We start from the raw sequence: 16233 nt of genomic DNA, 5'->3' as shown, positions 1-16233 counted from the left end.
CAATGGAGGGAAGTTATACGTGGAACCACATGAAGTGGGTGAAATCCTTAATGAGTACTTTGTATCGGTATTCACCAGGGAGAAGGACATGACGGATGTTGAAGTCAGGTATTGGGGAAGTAAAAATTGCCCAACATAATGAACCTGCTTTTTTCACACCTTTTCAGTAACTGACTACACAACTGCTAGAACCAGGGTCGGATTCTCTAATCCCGCGGCAGAGTGTCCACGCCGTCGTAAATGCCGCCGCGTTTTACGACGGCTTGTACGGGCCAACCCGACGACAAATTCTGGCCAGCATGGCAATGGAGCGGTTCATGCCGCTCCTGCTGCTGATTCCGGTGCGAACTGGGCACCGCGGGATCCGTGCATGCGTGTTGGCTCCAGCGCAAACGCGCGCATGTGCAGTGCCTTCCTTCCAACTCACCGGCCCCGACGATTGGTAGGCCCCGATCGCGGGCCAGGCCACATCGGTCCCCCCCCCGGGGTCGGATCCCCACAGGCCACCCTCGACCCTTAAACGGCAAGTTCCTGCCGGCTGAGAGCAGGCGTGGACGGAGCCGGGGGGTCTTGCCGTTTTCACGGCTGCTCGGCGCACCCCGGGCCGAGAATCGGTTGGCCGGCCGCGTAGAGCGGCTCCCGACCAGTGTCGCACCAACCACGAAGAATTGCGTGCCGGCGTCACGGCCCGATTCACACCCGTCGCGGGGATTCTCCGGCCTGAGAGAATCCCACCCCAGAGGGAGGTTCTTTACACAGAGAGTGGTGGGTGTGTGGAATGCACTGCCAGCAGAGGTGGTGGAGTCAGAGTCATTAGGGACTTTTAAGCGACTCTTGGACAGGCACATGGACAGCCGTAAATTGAAGGGGTATTCACCTGGTATTGGGGAATGAGCCCGGCCAGGTGGTAGAAGTTTCAGTAGGGAAGCATTTCGGTGACCACAATTCAGTAAGTTTTAAAGTGCTGGAGGACAAGGATAAGAGTGGTCCTTGGGTGAATGTGCTAAATTGGGGGGGGGAAGGCTAATTATAACAATATTAGGAGGGAACTGAAGAACCTCGATTGGAGGCAGATGTTTGAGAGCAAATCAACACTGACATGTGGGAGGCTTTCAAATGTAAGTTGAAAGGAATTCAGGACCGACATATTCCTGTGAGGAGTGGCGCAGTGGGTTAGCACTGTGGCCTCACGGCGCTGAGGTCCCAGGTTCGATCCCGGCTCTGGGTCACTGTCCGTGTGGAGTTTGCACGTTCTCCCCGTGTTTGCGTGGGTTTCGCCCCCACAACCCAAAAATGTGCAGAGTAGGTGGATTGGCCACGCTAAATTGCCCCTTAATTGGAAAAATTGAATTGGGTACTCTCAAAAAAAAAAAAAAAAAATTCCTGTGAGGAAGGATAAATACAGCAAATTTCAGGTACCTTGGAAGAGAGATATTGTAGGCCTCGACAAAAAGAAAAAGGAGGCATTTGTCGGGGCTAGAAGGCTGGGAACAGACAAAGCCTGTGTGGAATATAAGGAAAGTAGGACGGAACTCAAGCAAGGAGTCAGGAGGGCTAGAAGGGGGTCACAAAGTCATTGGCAAATAGGGTAACGGAAAACCCCAAGGCTTTTTACATGTACATAAAAAGGGTAGCCAGGGAAAGGGTTGGCCCACTTAAGGACAGGGGAGGGAATCTATGTGTGAAGCCAGAGGAAATGGGCGAGGTACTAAATGAATACTTTGCATCAGTATTCACCAAAGAGAAGGAATTGGTGGATGTTGAGTCTGGAGAAGGGTGTGTTGATAGCCTGGGTCACATTGAGATCCAAAAAGACGAGGTGTTTGGCGTCTTGAAAAATATTAAGGTAGATAAGTCCCCAGGGCCTGATGGGATCCTCCCCAGAATACTGAAGGAGGCTAGAGAGGATATTGCTGAGGCCTTGACAGAAATCCGTGGATCCTCACTGTCTTCAGGTGATGTCCCAGAGGACTGGAGAATAGCCAATGTTTTTCCTTTGTTTAAGAAGCGTAGCAAGGATAATCCAGAGGACTACAGGCCGGTGTAAGGTGGTAGGGAAATTACCGGAGATCATTCTTTGAGACAGGATCTACTCCCATTTGGAAGCAAGTGGACGTATTAGCAAGAGGCAGCACGGTTTTGTGAAGGGGAGGTCATGTCTCACTAACTTGATAAGAGTTTATCGAGGTCGTCACAAAAATGATTGACGCAGGTAGGACAGTGGATGTTGTGTATATGGACTTCAGTAAGGCCTTTGACAAGGTCGCCCATGACAGACTGGTACAAAAGGTGAAATCACACAGGATCAGGGGTGAGCTGGCAAGATGGATACAGAACTGGCTAGGTCATAGAAGGCAGAGTAGCAAGGACGGGTGCTTTCTGGTTGGAGGACTGTGACTAGTGGTGTTCCGCAGGGATCAGTGCTGGAATCTTTGCTGTGCATAGTATATATAAATGATTTGAAGGAAAATGTAACTGGTCTGATTAGTAAGTTTGCGGAAGACACAAAGGTTGGTGGAATTGCGGATAACGATGACGACTGTCAGAGGATACAGCAGGATTTATATTGTTTGGAGACTTGGGCGGAGAGATGGCAGATGGAGTTTAATCCGAACAAATGTGAGGTAATGCATTTTGGAAGGTCTAAGATAGGTAGGGAATATACAGTGAATGGTAAACCTATGGACAGTCAGAGATCTAGGTATACAGGTCCACAGGTCACTGAAAGGGGCAACACAGGTGGAGAAGGTAGTCAAGAAGGCATACTTGCCTTCATTGGCCGGGGCATTGAGTATAAGAATTGGCAAGTCATGTTGCAGCTGTATAGAACCTTAGTTAGGCCACACTTGGAGTATAGTGTTCAATTCTGGTCGGCACACTACCAGAAGGATGTGGAGGCTTCAGAGAGGGTGCAGAAGAGATTTACATGATGTTACCTGGTACGGAGGGCATTAGCTATGAGAGGTTGAATAAACTCGGTTTATTCGCACTGGAACGACGGAGGTTGAGGGGCGACCTGATAGAGGTCAACAAAATTATGAGGGGCATAGACAGAGTGGATAGTCAGAGACTTTTTCCCAGGGTAGAGGGGTCAATTACTAGGGGAGGGTTTAAGGTACGAGAGGAAAGGTTTAGAGATATACGAGGCAAGTTTTTTTTTTTACACTGAGGCTAGTGGTGTCTGGAACTCTCTGCCAGAGGTGGTGGAAGCAGGGACGATAGTAACGTTTAAGGGGCACCTAGAAAAATACATGAATAGGATGGGAACAAAGATACGGACCCCGGAAGTGTAGATTTTAGTTTAGCTGGGCAGCATGGTCGGAGGGCTGAAGGGCCTGTTCCTGTGCTGCACTTTTCTTGTGTGTAGGTTTGGTTGATCTTCGATTGGGTTAAATGGTTGGCATAACATCGTGGGCCAAGGGGCCTGTACTGTTCTATGCTACTGTCTCCTGTGAGCTGTTAAATGGTTTCCGGGTTATATTGAACTCTCCGTGTGAACTTTCTTGAGAACATCAATATATCAAAGGAAGTGTTGAGTATCCTAAATTGCATTAAGTTAGACAAGTCCCTGATGCCAGATTGGATCTATCCCAGGTTGCTGCAGCAGGCAAGGGGAGAAATAGCTGGTGCCTTAAGATACCTTCACATCCTCTTTGACCACAGGCAAGGTTCCAGAAGACTGGAGAATAGCCAATGTTATTCCCTTGTTTGAGAAAGGAAGGAAGGACAATCTGGCAAATTTCTTTAGTTCTAGCTTAAAAGTTCTACTAGATTCTCCCTATTAGTATCTTGTATTTGTAGGGGCAGAAAATACACTCCTACAACTGTTCCAATATTTGACTTGGTTCACGAAAAAGGCCATGCGAGCTGAAATTTGGTGCACTTGTCCAAGGGCCAGCACATGTTATAGGACTACAGATTACTGCATTGTCTGCGATTCTATACAATACACAACAGTTCCTACCTTTAGAAGCTACTCACCGAGATTCAAGCTAAAGTTATTGGGCGATTGTAGGCCAGGAGCAGTGGGGGCATTTTTTTTGCCTCATAGGACATCAATATCACTTGTTAGGCCAGCATTTGCTGCCCATCCTTTTTTTAAAAAATATTTAAAATACCCAGTTCTTTTTCCCTCCAATTAAGGGGCAATTTAGCATGGCCAATCCACCTACGCCACACAGCTTTGGGTTGTGAGACCCACACAGAACATGCAAATGCCAGACAGTGACCTGGGTACTTGACACTATGAGGCAGCATTGCTACCCACTGCACCACCATGCTGCCCACCCTTAATTGCTCTTGTTCATAGGGCTCAGGGTTATCTTATGTGCAGGGTGCACACCATTGGAGTCTTATTGAAACAAGGATCATTTTCCCATGCAGGGCAGGACTCAAAGCATTAAAACAAATTTACAGGTCACCTATTTTAAAGGATATTTTTCCCTTCCCTCTTGTCTTTAGCCTGTGGAATTCTTTCCCGGCACCTGTGGAGACTGGGTCTTGCATATATCCAAGGCTGAGTTAGGCTTGCATGATTAACAATTTAGGGTCATTGGGGATAAACAAGATAGCAGAGAGGCACAATCAGACCAGCCATGAGCTTATCAAATGGATCAGCAGCTAGCTGCCAATGAATGGCCTATTTCAGATAGTTATTGGGTCTCATGGTACCCACTGACCAAAAAAAGTGGGGCGACAGTGAAACTTACATACATAAAAGAATGAGATACTTTGCCTTCCGTAACAGTGCTTACCATATCCCAAAATGAACATTTTATTCAGGTGAAAATTCTTCAATCTTCTACACCGAATTGCAGTTTTGGCCAAGCACAAAATGAAAACTGCAATGATTAATGTTCCATTGATACGGTGCAGAGCATCACCTAGTGGTACATGCTATATCCATAGCTTGGCTCCTTCAGTCTCAAATCATTTTTTGGTGGCTTCAGTCACCGCGAGCCACGAATGTCAGAAAACCTCAACCTCCAGTAAAGTGTGATGAACAACACGATTTTATGAATTTTAAAAAACTTTCCTAGATTTCAAATCCTGTGCCTAGTCCTCACAGCAGATTTGCAGTGATCCAAGCACGAGGTTCCAAACAGGATTCTCCTGCCCGTGATTCTACATAGACCTAAAATGAACATTCTCAGCATCCAGTTGTTCTCGATATTAATCCAGACTGATTTAAAAAGACAAATAAATGGTTTCAAATGTTTTATTATAGACTGGTTTCACGTGTTAGAAAAAGAATCCGAGGATTTTTCCTCCCGTATGTTTTCGCTTGGCCTCTTCATGGTCCATGATGCCAGCTGAGGTCGTTAGAACAAGATACCTATAAGTAAATAAATTTAATTGATTTCAAGCTGAAACCGTAATCACTTCAATTGACATTTCAAAACAAAACAATTGTTTGCCATAGTTGTAGGAAATACTGGACAAATTTACAATTATCCAGGATGCGTTATGTTAAAACTAACAGCATCAGGGCAGCACAGTGGTTAGCATTGCTGCCTACGGCACTGAGGATCCGGGTTCGAATCCCAGCCCGGGATTACTGTCCATGTGGAGTTTCCATATTCTCACCATGTCTGCATGGGTTTCACCCCACAACCCAAAGATGTGCAGGATAGGTGGACTGGCCACACTAAATTGCCCCTCAATTGGAAAAAATTGGGTACTCTAAATATAATTTTTTTTTAAAAAAACTAACAGCATCAACCGATTAGCCATTACATTGTCGAATTAGATGACTGATCATAGAATCCACAGTGCAAAAGGCAGCCATTTGGCCCATCGAGGCTCCACCGGCTCTTGGAAAGAGCACCCTACCCAAGCCCACACCACCCTATCCCCATAACCCAGTAACTCCACTCAACACTAAGGGCAATTTTGGAAACCAAGGGCAAGTTGGACTGTGAGAAGAAACCGGAGGAAACCCACGGACACACAGAGAGAACGTGCAGACTCTGCACAGAGTGACCCAAGCCAGGAATTGAACCTGGGACCCTGGAGCGGTGAAGCAATTGTGCTAACCACTGTGCTACCATGCTGATGGTATAGGGATGTTTACAAATCAGGCTTTAACCATTCTGCAATGACAGTCAAGATCCATAATGGGTGGCATTATCCAATCACAAACATTGCAAACTGCTTCCTGAGAAAAGATCAGTCTGAAACAATTTAACAAACCTCAAATCTTCTCTGCAGCAATTACAACTTAAAACTTCAAAGGGAACTAAAACTAATGCCTCAGTCAATCTTGTTCTGTAGACAGTAATTCCTTCCTTGGGGCAGGTTTAGCACACTGGGCTCGCTGGCTTTTAAAGCAGACCAAGGCAGGCCAGCAGCACGGGTTCAATTCCCGTACCAGCCTCCCCGAACAGGCGCCGGAATGTGGCGACTCGGGGCTTTTCACAGTAACTTCATTTGAAGCCTACTTGTGACAATAAGCGATTTTCATTTCAGTCTATTCAAAAACTAGACTTTAAATGGAGAACAGAACTCAGACACTAATTCCTACCGACTTCCATAACCACAAATTCATTTATAGTCCGACCATTCAGTCCTAATAATAACTAAAAAAACACATGCTCAATGCTGAAGGCCCTACAACAATGCTGAGGTACCCAAACAGATCCATCTCACATCAGTCTCATTCATTACTAAAATTAGAAGTTACAATTACAGATAACTTCCCTGCCTTATTTCCATTATATCCAATTACATTTGACAATCCTCAAGGATTGACAGTGGATTCACTTTGCAATGCAGCACTGTAGGCACAGAATGGCCAACAAACCATGACAATATTGAACCTACTTTAATTTTTGAACAACAGCACTGAATCCTTGCAACGTGCAACAATTGAAAATAAATCACACCTTTACTTCCCCTACCTGGATGGAAAATGCAGGCTTCAAAAGGGATAATATACATGTTTCTCTTGTCCAGTAAAAGTTAATTTGTAGCATTTAATGAGAGTCCTTGTACACATCTAGTCAAAAGGGAGGATTGAGATTTCCAAACTGAAATTAGTAAAACAAAAAAGTGGCTAACTGATGGGATTTAACAGAGGGCTGACTGAACTTGGAACTGGAGAATTGATAGACCTAATCACCAAACTCCAATCAGTTCGATCTACAACCGTTTCCTCATTTGGAGACAGAAAACAGGAGCATACCATTCGGCTTTGGGAGTCTTCTCCGCCATCATGGCTGATCATCCAACACCCCCCCCTCCCTCCCCCCCCCCCCCCCCCCCCCCCCCCCAATCCTTAATCCACTTTGCTCAAACAAATATCAAACTCCTTGAAAACAGAAATGTTTCGGCCCAAACTGCTTTGTGGTAATCCCTCAGGTTACGAAATTTCTCCTAATCTCAGCTTGAAATGGTCTACCCCATACCCTCAGGCTGTGACCCCTGGTTCCGGATTCTCCACCACCAGGAACATCCTTCCTGCACCTGTCTAGCCATGTTAGAATTTTTGGTTTTCATGAAATCATCCCTCATTCTTTTGAATTCGACCGATTTAATCTCAAATGGCCACCCCACCATCCCAGGAATCAGTCTGGTAAACCCTTGCTCGAGAGCAAGAACATCTTTCCTCAAATAAAAAAGATCAAAACTGCACAATATTCCAGGTGTGGTCACACCAAGGCCGTGAATAGTTGCAGCAAGACATCCCTGCTGCATCTTCAAATCCTTTGGGTATGAAGGCAGCACGGTGACAGTGGTTAGCACTGCTGCCTCAGCTCCAGGGACCCAGGTTCAAATCCAACCTCTGACTGTGTGGAGTTCACATTCTCCCCATGTCTGTGTGAATTTTCTCCAGGCACTCCTCCCAGTCCCAAAGATGTGGTTTGGTGGATCAGCCATGCTAAATTGCCCATTAGGGTGGAGTTGCGAGAATAGGTCAGAGGATTGGGCCTAGGTAGGATGGGTCTTTCAAAGGGCCTGTGACTTGATGAGCCAAATGCCCTCTTTCTGCTTGGAAGGGATTCTATTCTATACCATTTGCCTTCTTTACCACCTGCTGCACCTAACTGCATGCTTACTTTCAGCGACTGCTATACAAGGACACCCAGGTATCATTACAGTTTTGCTACCAAAGGGGACACTCATTTATTCACTTTATACTGCCAATCTCACATTTATCCACTTTATACTGTATCCGTCATTCATTTGCCCACACTGTCCAAATCTCACAAGCACCCTCCTCACAGCTCACCCTCCAACCAGCTTAGTCTCATCTGCAAATTTGGGTATATTCAATTTTGTTCCCTCATCTAAAATCAATAGATTGAGAGTAGCTGGGATTCCAGCACTGATCCCCACAATACCCCACTAGTTACAGCCTACTATTTTGGATAAAAGACCCGTTTATTCCTCTCACAATTGATCCCCAATTGTTCCTTTGTCATTTCATAATACCCAGCCTAGGATGGCTTACTCTCTAGTTGGTTCCTCAATGTATTGGCCCAGAAAACCACTCTGGATACACAAGAATTCCTCCTCAACGTTATTGCCAGTATTGAGGTATACAAGATGCTACAAGGTATGGATAAAGTAGATGCTTCCTCTTCTGGGACATTCTAAAACAAGTGGTAATAATCTTAGAATTAAGGGAAGCAAATTTAAAACAGATTGGAGGAGAAACTACTTCTCCCAAAGGGTTGTGAATCTGTGGAATTCACTACCCCAGGGTGCAGTGAATGCTGGGACAGTGAATACATTGGAGCAGTTAAGACAGATTTTTAATTGGTAATGGGTTGAAGGGTTATGGAGAATGGGCAGAACAGTAGGGTTGAGGCCAGGATGGGATCAGCCATGATCCTATTGAAGGTGTTTAGGCTCGGAAGATGTGATTGCCGACTCCCATGTCATGTGTTCTAGAGTGGAAATGCTTTGGCTGATTTCAAAATCTAGCTCTTGGTCTGTAGCATTGTAGGCAACAGATGAGGAACATATCAGCCATGATAGAATGTCAGAGCAGACTTGATGTTTAAATCTGCTCCTATAGCTTACGAACTTAGCATGTTGAGATTGTTCAGCAAGTGCTGCCCATCAAAATCACATCTAACATTAGCCATTGTGTTCAGAATTCAACCATGGTGGGCAGCACGGTGCCAAGGTCCCAGACTCGACCCTGGCTCTGGGTCACTGTCCGTGTGGAGTTTGCACAATCTCCCTGTGCTTGCGTGGGTTTCACCCCCACAACCCAAAGATGTGCAGGGTAGGTAGATTGGCCACGTCAAATTGCCCCTTAATTGGGTAATCTAAATTTTTTAAAAAGTATTCAACCATGGCAATTAAATCCAAAAACACAGCACACAGGAGCATAGTGGTTAGCACAGTTGCATCACAGCTCCAGGCTCAACTCCCGGCTTGGGTCACTGTGTGTGGAGTCTGCACGTTCTCCCCGTGTCTGTGGGTTTCCTCCGGGTGCTCCGGTTTCCTCCCACAGTCCAAAGATGCGCAGGTTAGGTGGATTGGCCACGCTAAATTGCCCTTACTGTATAAAAAGATTAGGTGGAGTTACTGGGATGGGGTAGAGGTGTGGACTTGGGTCGGTAGGGTGCTGTTTCCAAGGGTTGGTGCAGATTCAATGGGCCGAATACCCTCCTTCTGCACTGTAAATTCCATGATTCTATAAACAAAGTATCTAAGAGGGTGAATTTCTTCCGGGCATCAACATACACTCAGGTGGTGCAGGAAGTTTTGCAGTGGCGTACCACAAAATAGCAGGAAGCTTGGCAAGATTTGAGGGGTACAACTTTGTCAAGAACCATATTACATACCCGCCAGTCAACACAAAGTGAATTCAACTAGACAAAGACTGGGTTAGTGTATTACATAAACATGATGGGGTAGAATGTGCATGATCAGCAGGAACATCTAAAGCTGCATCTACACAAAGATCAACACTGATCAGTTAATCTTTCTGTACACAATTCAAAATGACCCAGATTTTGCTGTTCAAAAGCCTAGTTTGAACAAGTGAAAGGCAAACAAACGTGAAGATTTAACAATGCACACCAGGCTGAAGGTACTTCACACCCAGTCTAGTTTTCTATGAGTAAGCTGGAGCACCCTCAGCCACATATCGAAGTCCTGTCCAACTGACCCACAAGCACACTGCTTCATTCCAGTAGCAGCAGCCTGGCAAATGGGAATCTGGAACAAGGAAGCACTCAAGGGACCAATGATTTCAGTCAGGGATGAGGAATTTCTTCAGAGGATTGTGAATCTTTGAAATTTTCTACTCCCACAGGCTGCGGACTCTCCATCGCTGAATATACTGAAGGCAAGGGTACCTCATGGCGCCGAGGTCCCAGGTTTGATCCTAGCTCTGGGTCATTGTCCGTGGGAGTTTGCACTTTCTCCTCATGTTTGGGTGGATTTTGCCCCCACAACCCAAAGATGTGCAGGGTAGGTGGATTGGCCACGCGTTGCCCCTCAATTGGAAAAAGTGAATAGAGTCCAACAGGTTTGTTTCGAATCACTAGCTTTCGGAGCACTGTGCCTTCCTGAGGAAGGGAGTGATTTGAAATAAACCTGTTGGACTTTAACTTGGGTGTCACCCCAGTCCAATGCTGGCATTGCCACATCATGTTTATCCTATTGAATGGCAGAGCAGCCATTTGGTCTTCTCTGCTCTGGTTTCTTTTGTATGCTCACTATGTTCTGCCCAAGAGCAGAGTACATGTGTATAGTCAATGCACATTATTTACTTCACAAAATATAATATTCAGCAAAACCAAATACAGTTCAATGTTTTAAAAAGGCTGGATCAACCCATCTACATATTTCCCCAATGGAGCAGCAGTTATTATTTTCCTCATTTGGAGCGGGAAGGAAATGGATCAGCTATTTGGGCTGAGTTCTGACAGCAGCTGGTAACTATAGTAAGGGGAGGAAGGCGCGGGAGCACATGCGGGAAGACACCCGACTTAATTGGCCCAGCAAAATGAGAAATAACCAACAGAACAAATCATGACTCTCGATAAGAGAATTAAATCCTTGGAAGTCAGTGCAGAAATTGGCTATGATAAAGGGAGATCAGCCTGTGGCACGAGATGCCTTAACTCTGGGTCTACTATCGTCTGGAGAGGTCCAGGTAGTGTCAGTGTTTTCAGTGGAATCAGAACCCAGAATGAAGTCAGTTAAACCTTTGTACTCGGGTAGTTGGAAGATATTGTACTTGGAAGCAGCAATAAAGGAAATCCAGAGGGATTATGAAAGTGAAAACTCAGGGACCTAACCCTAACCCCTTGATTTAGCAGGGAATAGATTCTCAAGGAGCAACTCAATCCAGCAAGGGAATGCAAGGAGGCTTCAGTACAAAAAACTCATGTCAAAGAACAGAACATTACTTCTTAAAGTAGTCAAACAGCTACAGCATAATCACTAATAATTTGTGGAAAGCCTGGATTCACTCCAAGCATTCAAAAATAAACCAGGAGGCACCAGAGGTCAGTTATAGAAGGTATGGGGAAACTAATCATTAGTTCATCCAGACTTGGTACGATTATGAGGAAGCGGTTGGACAGAGAAATTTCAGGTTCTCAATCCCGCAGAAAGTTATGTTGTAGTAGAGGCGACTCCAAATAATGGAACAGAGTTAACTGAAGGGAATGCTACCAACGCCGGGGAGATGCAGAGACCAGAGGATCAGAGTTTTGAGGCAGCGTATCAGTAAATCATTCAACATCAGAACAAGTCCATCCAAACACAGGTTATGAAAACCAAAGTTAAGAGTTTTATGCAAGTCAATTAGCGACTAGGAATATCTGCTGTGGTAAAACTTACCCAAACTGACGGGAAGGCAGTAGACCATTTTGCCACCTTTCTAGCTCCTTTACTTGAACATCAAATCGGGGGCTAATGACACCACACTAACAGGGAACAAGAAACAAACAATCAGATTACAACACACACCTGAAGTGCTATAGAACATAGAAAACACAGCACAGAACAGGCCCATCGGCCCACGATGCTGTGCCAAACTTTTGTCCTGGATTAAGAATAAATTAATGTACACCCCATCATTCTACCGTAATCCATGTACCTATCCAATAGCCGCTTGAAGGTCCCTAATGTTTCCGACTCAACTACTTCCACAGGCAGTGCATTCCATGCCCTCACTACTCTCTGGGTAAAGAACCTACCTCTGACATCCCCCTTATATCTTCCACCATTCACCTTAAATTTAAGTCCCCTTGTAATGGTTTGTTCCACCCGGGGGAAAAGTCTCGGACTGTCCACTTTATCTATTCCCCTGATCATCTTATAAACCTCTATCAAGTCTCCCCTCATCCTTCTCCGTTCTAACGAGAAAAGGCCTAGCACCCTCAACCTTTCCTAGCATATACCTAGGCTACAAACACAAATTTATTAGATTTATTCTTCAACCAACATGACAGATTATCTGGTCTATCACATTGCTGCGTTTAAAGAGGGTAATGTGCACAATCTGACTGCCATTTAGAGGTGGCGAGAAAGCTTACTTAATGCAGTCGAGGAAAATAATTTGAATGGCCAGTTTGTGCCAAAAATATAAAGTGAACAAGGGAAGGTGAAAGCAATCAATTTCCAGGACAAGCACACAAAAGGCGTTAATCTTCACAAAAGTAGTTACGGGAAATGCATGATTCCACGACTTGGTAAACACAGTATGTGAATTTCTCTTTTTTTTTTTACCTTGTTCAGTCTGCCTGTGAGATTGACAACTATTTTCCCACCCCTGTGGTCATCAATAATTTCAAACTCTCCAATGTAGCCTGTGGAAAAAGACACATTTTAGGCACCAGAATCACCCAATGATATTCCACAATAAATATTCCACAAAAACTTTCCAAATGATAGCCCAGAATAAAGGAATATAAAACATCTCTCATTCTGCACTATGCCAAAGCAAGGCTGTGGCTGCAAGAACAGATCACCACCTTCTCCATAGCATATTGTGTTGGGCAAAAAAATGCTGGCCCAGCGAGCACCCCATGATTTTATTTTTAAAAGCACACAATGCTCAATCAAAGCAGAGAAGACAATTCAAGAACTAGCAATCAAAAAGATTTGGGGCTTCAAGATAATGAATGACTTGGGCCTCAAGTTCCACTGTGAGAAACTCCTAGCTTCCGTTCTCCCCTGTCTGCGTGGTTTCCTCCGGGTGCTCCAGTTCCCCCCCCCAGTCCAAAGACTTGCAGGTTCGGTGGATTGGCCGCAATAAATTGCCCTTAGTGACCAAAGAGGTCGGATGGGGTTATTGGGATAGGGTGGAGGTGAGGGCTTAAGTAGGTCGGTGCAGACTCAATGGGCTGAATGGCCTCCTTGTGCAGTTATATTCATTGTACCAAATGCCTGCCCCCACTGCCTCATACTCAGCAAGCAAACAGGACCAAACATCTCACCATGCTTCATCATTACAGTCAGGAATCTCACAATCACTTTGGAGCATGGGCGGATGAGGACCTGCCGTTTTCCACGTTTCTCTGCATTGTTGATGCTGGTCAGGGCATCAGCGAGAACATTCATGCGCACCATGATGCCTGAAAGGGAGGGAACAGGTTATTAGATAGGATGCTCTGGCATTTAACTCACAGCTAACCTCACTCACACCACATAGAAAACCCTGACCCCCCTCAGCACAGCCCGAGATTGCAGCACACGCCAGTCACCCTCAATTCCACCCCCACCCCAGCCAGGGGGAAGGCTGTCCATTACCCTCTCCCTCCCCAAGCCAGGGGGGAGGGCTGTCCATCACCCCCTCCTCCCCCCAGCCAAGGGGAAGGGCTGTCCATCACCCTTTCTCTCCCCCCCCCCCAAAGCCAGGGGGAGGGCTGTCCATCACCCCCTCCTCCCCCCAGCCCCCCCCCCCCAACCAGTGGGGAGGGCTGTCAATCACCCTCTCCACCCCCCCCCAAGCCAGGGGGGAGGGCTGTCCATCACCCTCTTCTTCTCCTCCCCCCCCCCCCCGCCCCCCAAAGCCAGGGTGGGGGGGCTGTCTACAACCCTCTGCTCTCCCCCCACAGCCAGGGGGGAGGGCTGTCCATCAGCCCCCCCCCCCCCCCCCCACACACACACACAGCTAGGGGAAAGGGCTGTCCATCACACCCTCCCCCTCAACCAGCCAGGGGAGAGGGGCTGTCCATCACCCCCTCCTCCCCCCTCAGCCAGGGGGAGGGGCTTTCCATCACCTCCTCCTCCCCCCTCAGCCAGGGGGAGGGGCTGTCCATCACCCCCTCCTCCCCCCTCAGCCAGGGGAGAAGGCTGTCCAACACCCCCTCCTCCCCCAGCCAGGGGGGGGGGGGAGGGCTGTCCATCACCCCCTCCTCCCCCCCTCAGCCAGGGGAGAGGGCTGTCCAACACCCCCTCCTCCCCCAGCCAGGGGGGGGGGGGGGGGGGAGAAGGGCTGTCCATCACCCCCTCCTCCCCCCCTCAGCCAGGGGAGGGGGCTGTCCATCACCCCCTCCTCCCCCAGCCAGGGGGAAGGGCTGTCCATCACCCCCTCCGCCCCCCTCAGCCAGGGGAGAGGGCTGTCCATCACCCCCTCCTCCCCCCTCAGCCAGGGGGAAGGGCTGTCCATCACCCCCTCCTCCCCCCTCAGCCAGGGGGGAAGGGCTGTCCATCACCCCCTCCTCCCCCCTCAGCCAGGGGAGAGGGCTGTCCATCACCCCCCTCAGCCAGGGGAGGGCTGTCCATCACCCCCTCCTCCCCCAGCCAGGGGGGTGGGCTGTCCATCACCCCCTCCTCCCCCCTCAGCAGGGGAGAGGGCTGTCCAACACCCCCTCCTCCCCCAGCCACCCCCCCCCGCCAGGGGGAAGGGCTGTCCATCACCCTTCCCCCACGCCCACAGGCTGTGCATCCCTCCCCCCAGCCCAGACAGAAGGCACAAGAGGCCCAGCAGCCCCACAGTGAGGGAGACAGACCAGACCGCCCATCCCTTCAACCAGGTCGGCCGGGATTTCCGCGCGCCCCCAGGCCCCGCTCTGCCGCCACCTCAAGAGCCGCAGGGGGGGGGGGGGGGCACACACTCCGAGACCAGCCTCACACACACAGCACACCGAACGCCCGCCAATAGCCCTATCGGATGGATCCCCACACCACGCGCTTCAACCGGGACGCGGGTCGAGAGCGCTGCCGCCCAGGATGGCGCCGATATCGGCCGGATTGCCAACCGGCCCGGCTCATCAGACATCTTACCGCTTCGGTCAATATGGCGGAAAGAGAAGGAAGTCCCGGCCGAACCGCCTGATGGGACATTTCTAGCTCTCGCGAGGTCACGTCACTGCGCGTGGTTTCAATCCGTCTGCAGCCTGAGGAGCCAGGCCCGCCCCCCCCGGCGTCTAGGCCCCGACCCCAGCACAGGCCCCGCCCTCCACGTCTCGGCGCCGCCCCCAGCACTGCCCTCCGCGTATCGGCCCCGCCCTCCACGTCTCGGCACCGCCCCCAGCACAGCCCTCCGCGTATCGGCCCCGCCCTCCGCGTCACGGCCTCGCACCTCGCAGGCCCCACGTCTGCCTGGCCCCGCCTTCAGCCTCTGGCCGCGCCCCAAGGTCGTCGATGTGATCCAGCACCCGGTCCCTGGCAACCGCCACATTGCCCCGCCCCCTGCTCTGCGTCCTGCGCTACGGCCACGCCCTTTGCCCCGCCCCAAGCGCCTGGCCCCGCCCACAGCAGGTCGCATAGCAACGGAGTAGGCCTCAGGCCTCCCGGGCTCCTCTAACCCGCTGCTGTTGGTGGGGGAGCGGGGAATTAAGTGGAGCTGAGGGTCAGACCCTTCCCTCAACACCAGATCCACTTTATCTCCGCAATTAAAAGAGAATCAGTTTATTTCCGCTTTTTGGACCTGGACCTCTGACAACAATTCCTAATGATTGTTTGTGATTGGAATGGGGGGGTTGCTGGTTGGAGGATAAAATAATGACTCCCCAGCGAGGTGTGAGGTGCTTCATGTGGACTGGAGGAGACACACTCTGACTGACTGAGGCCCTGTTGGAAGGTAAGAAACTCAATGGGGTTGAGGAGCAAAGAGATGGGATGACAAAAATCACCGAAAGGAGTGAATTTGCCTTTAAGGAGCAGCCACTGAGAGAATGGCGGCTCCTGTGGTCAGGCAGCTCCAGGAGCCATGCTGAGTGACTGGGATTGAGGTCGGAACGGCGAGTCTCCAGGTCAATGCCGTGTGGGAGAAGGAGGCAGCATCCAGTGTCACCCTTGGGTGCCCATCCT

At 48.8% G+C, this 16233-nt stretch overlaps 2 protein-coding genes across 5 annotated transcripts in view; one reads left to right on the top strand and one right to left on the bottom strand.

Moving 5' to 3' along the window:
• Nucleotides 1-5202: 5202 nt before the first annotated feature.
• rps15a (ribosomal protein S15a) lies at nt 5203-15230 on the bottom strand. Its single transcript, XM_038819745.1, has 5 exons — nt 15205-15230; nt 13413-13550; nt 12703-12782; nt 11812-11897; nt 5203-5335 (listed from the first exon to the last, which is right to left on the bottom strand). The coding sequence occupies exons 2-5, from the start codon at nt 13543-13545 to the stop codon at nt 5242-5244; spliced, it is 393 nt and encodes a 130-aa protein (XP_038675673.1). The 5' UTR covers nt 13546-13550; nt 15205-15230; the 3' UTR covers nt 5203-5241.
• Nucleotides 15231-15539: 309 nt separating this feature from the next.
• Nucleotides 15540-16233, top strand: part of LOC119978261 — a 57298-nt gene continuing 56604 nt past the window's right edge. Inside the window, exon 1 of one of the 4 annotated variants that reach the window (XM_038819743.1) lies at nt 15540-16003. The gene's annotated coding sequence lies outside the window, so the exon portion shown is untranslated. The remainder of the gene's footprint in view (nt 16004-16233) is intronic. The other 3 variants (XM_038819744.1, XR_005463413.1, XM_038819741.1) reach the window with 3 other exon arrangements.

This window comes from Scyliorhinus canicula, chromosome 15 (genome assembly GCF_902713615.1).
Source record: "Scyliorhinus canicula chromosome 15, sScyCan1.1, whole genome shotgun sequence".
Classification (NCBI taxonomy): Eukaryota; Metazoa; Chordata; class Chondrichthyes; order Carcharhiniformes; family Scyliorhinidae; genus Scyliorhinus; species Scyliorhinus canicula.
The sequence above is the reverse complement of the archived record's forward strand: the minus strand, read 5'-3'. Positions and strand labels throughout refer to the sequence as shown.

Coding starts and splice junctions, on each gene's coding strand:
- rps15a (XM_038819745.1), bottom strand. CDS start 13,545: ATGGTGCGCATGAATGTTCTCGCTGATGCCCTGACCAGCATCAACAAT. Junction 12,783..13,412: donor GACTGTAATGATGAAGCATG/GTGAGATGTTTG, acceptor CTTTTTCCACAG/GCTACATTGGAGAGTTTGAA. Junction 5,336..11,811: donor CTGCCTTCCCGTCAGTTTGG/GTAAGTTTTACC, acceptor ATTTACTTATAG/GTATCTTGTTCTAACGACCT.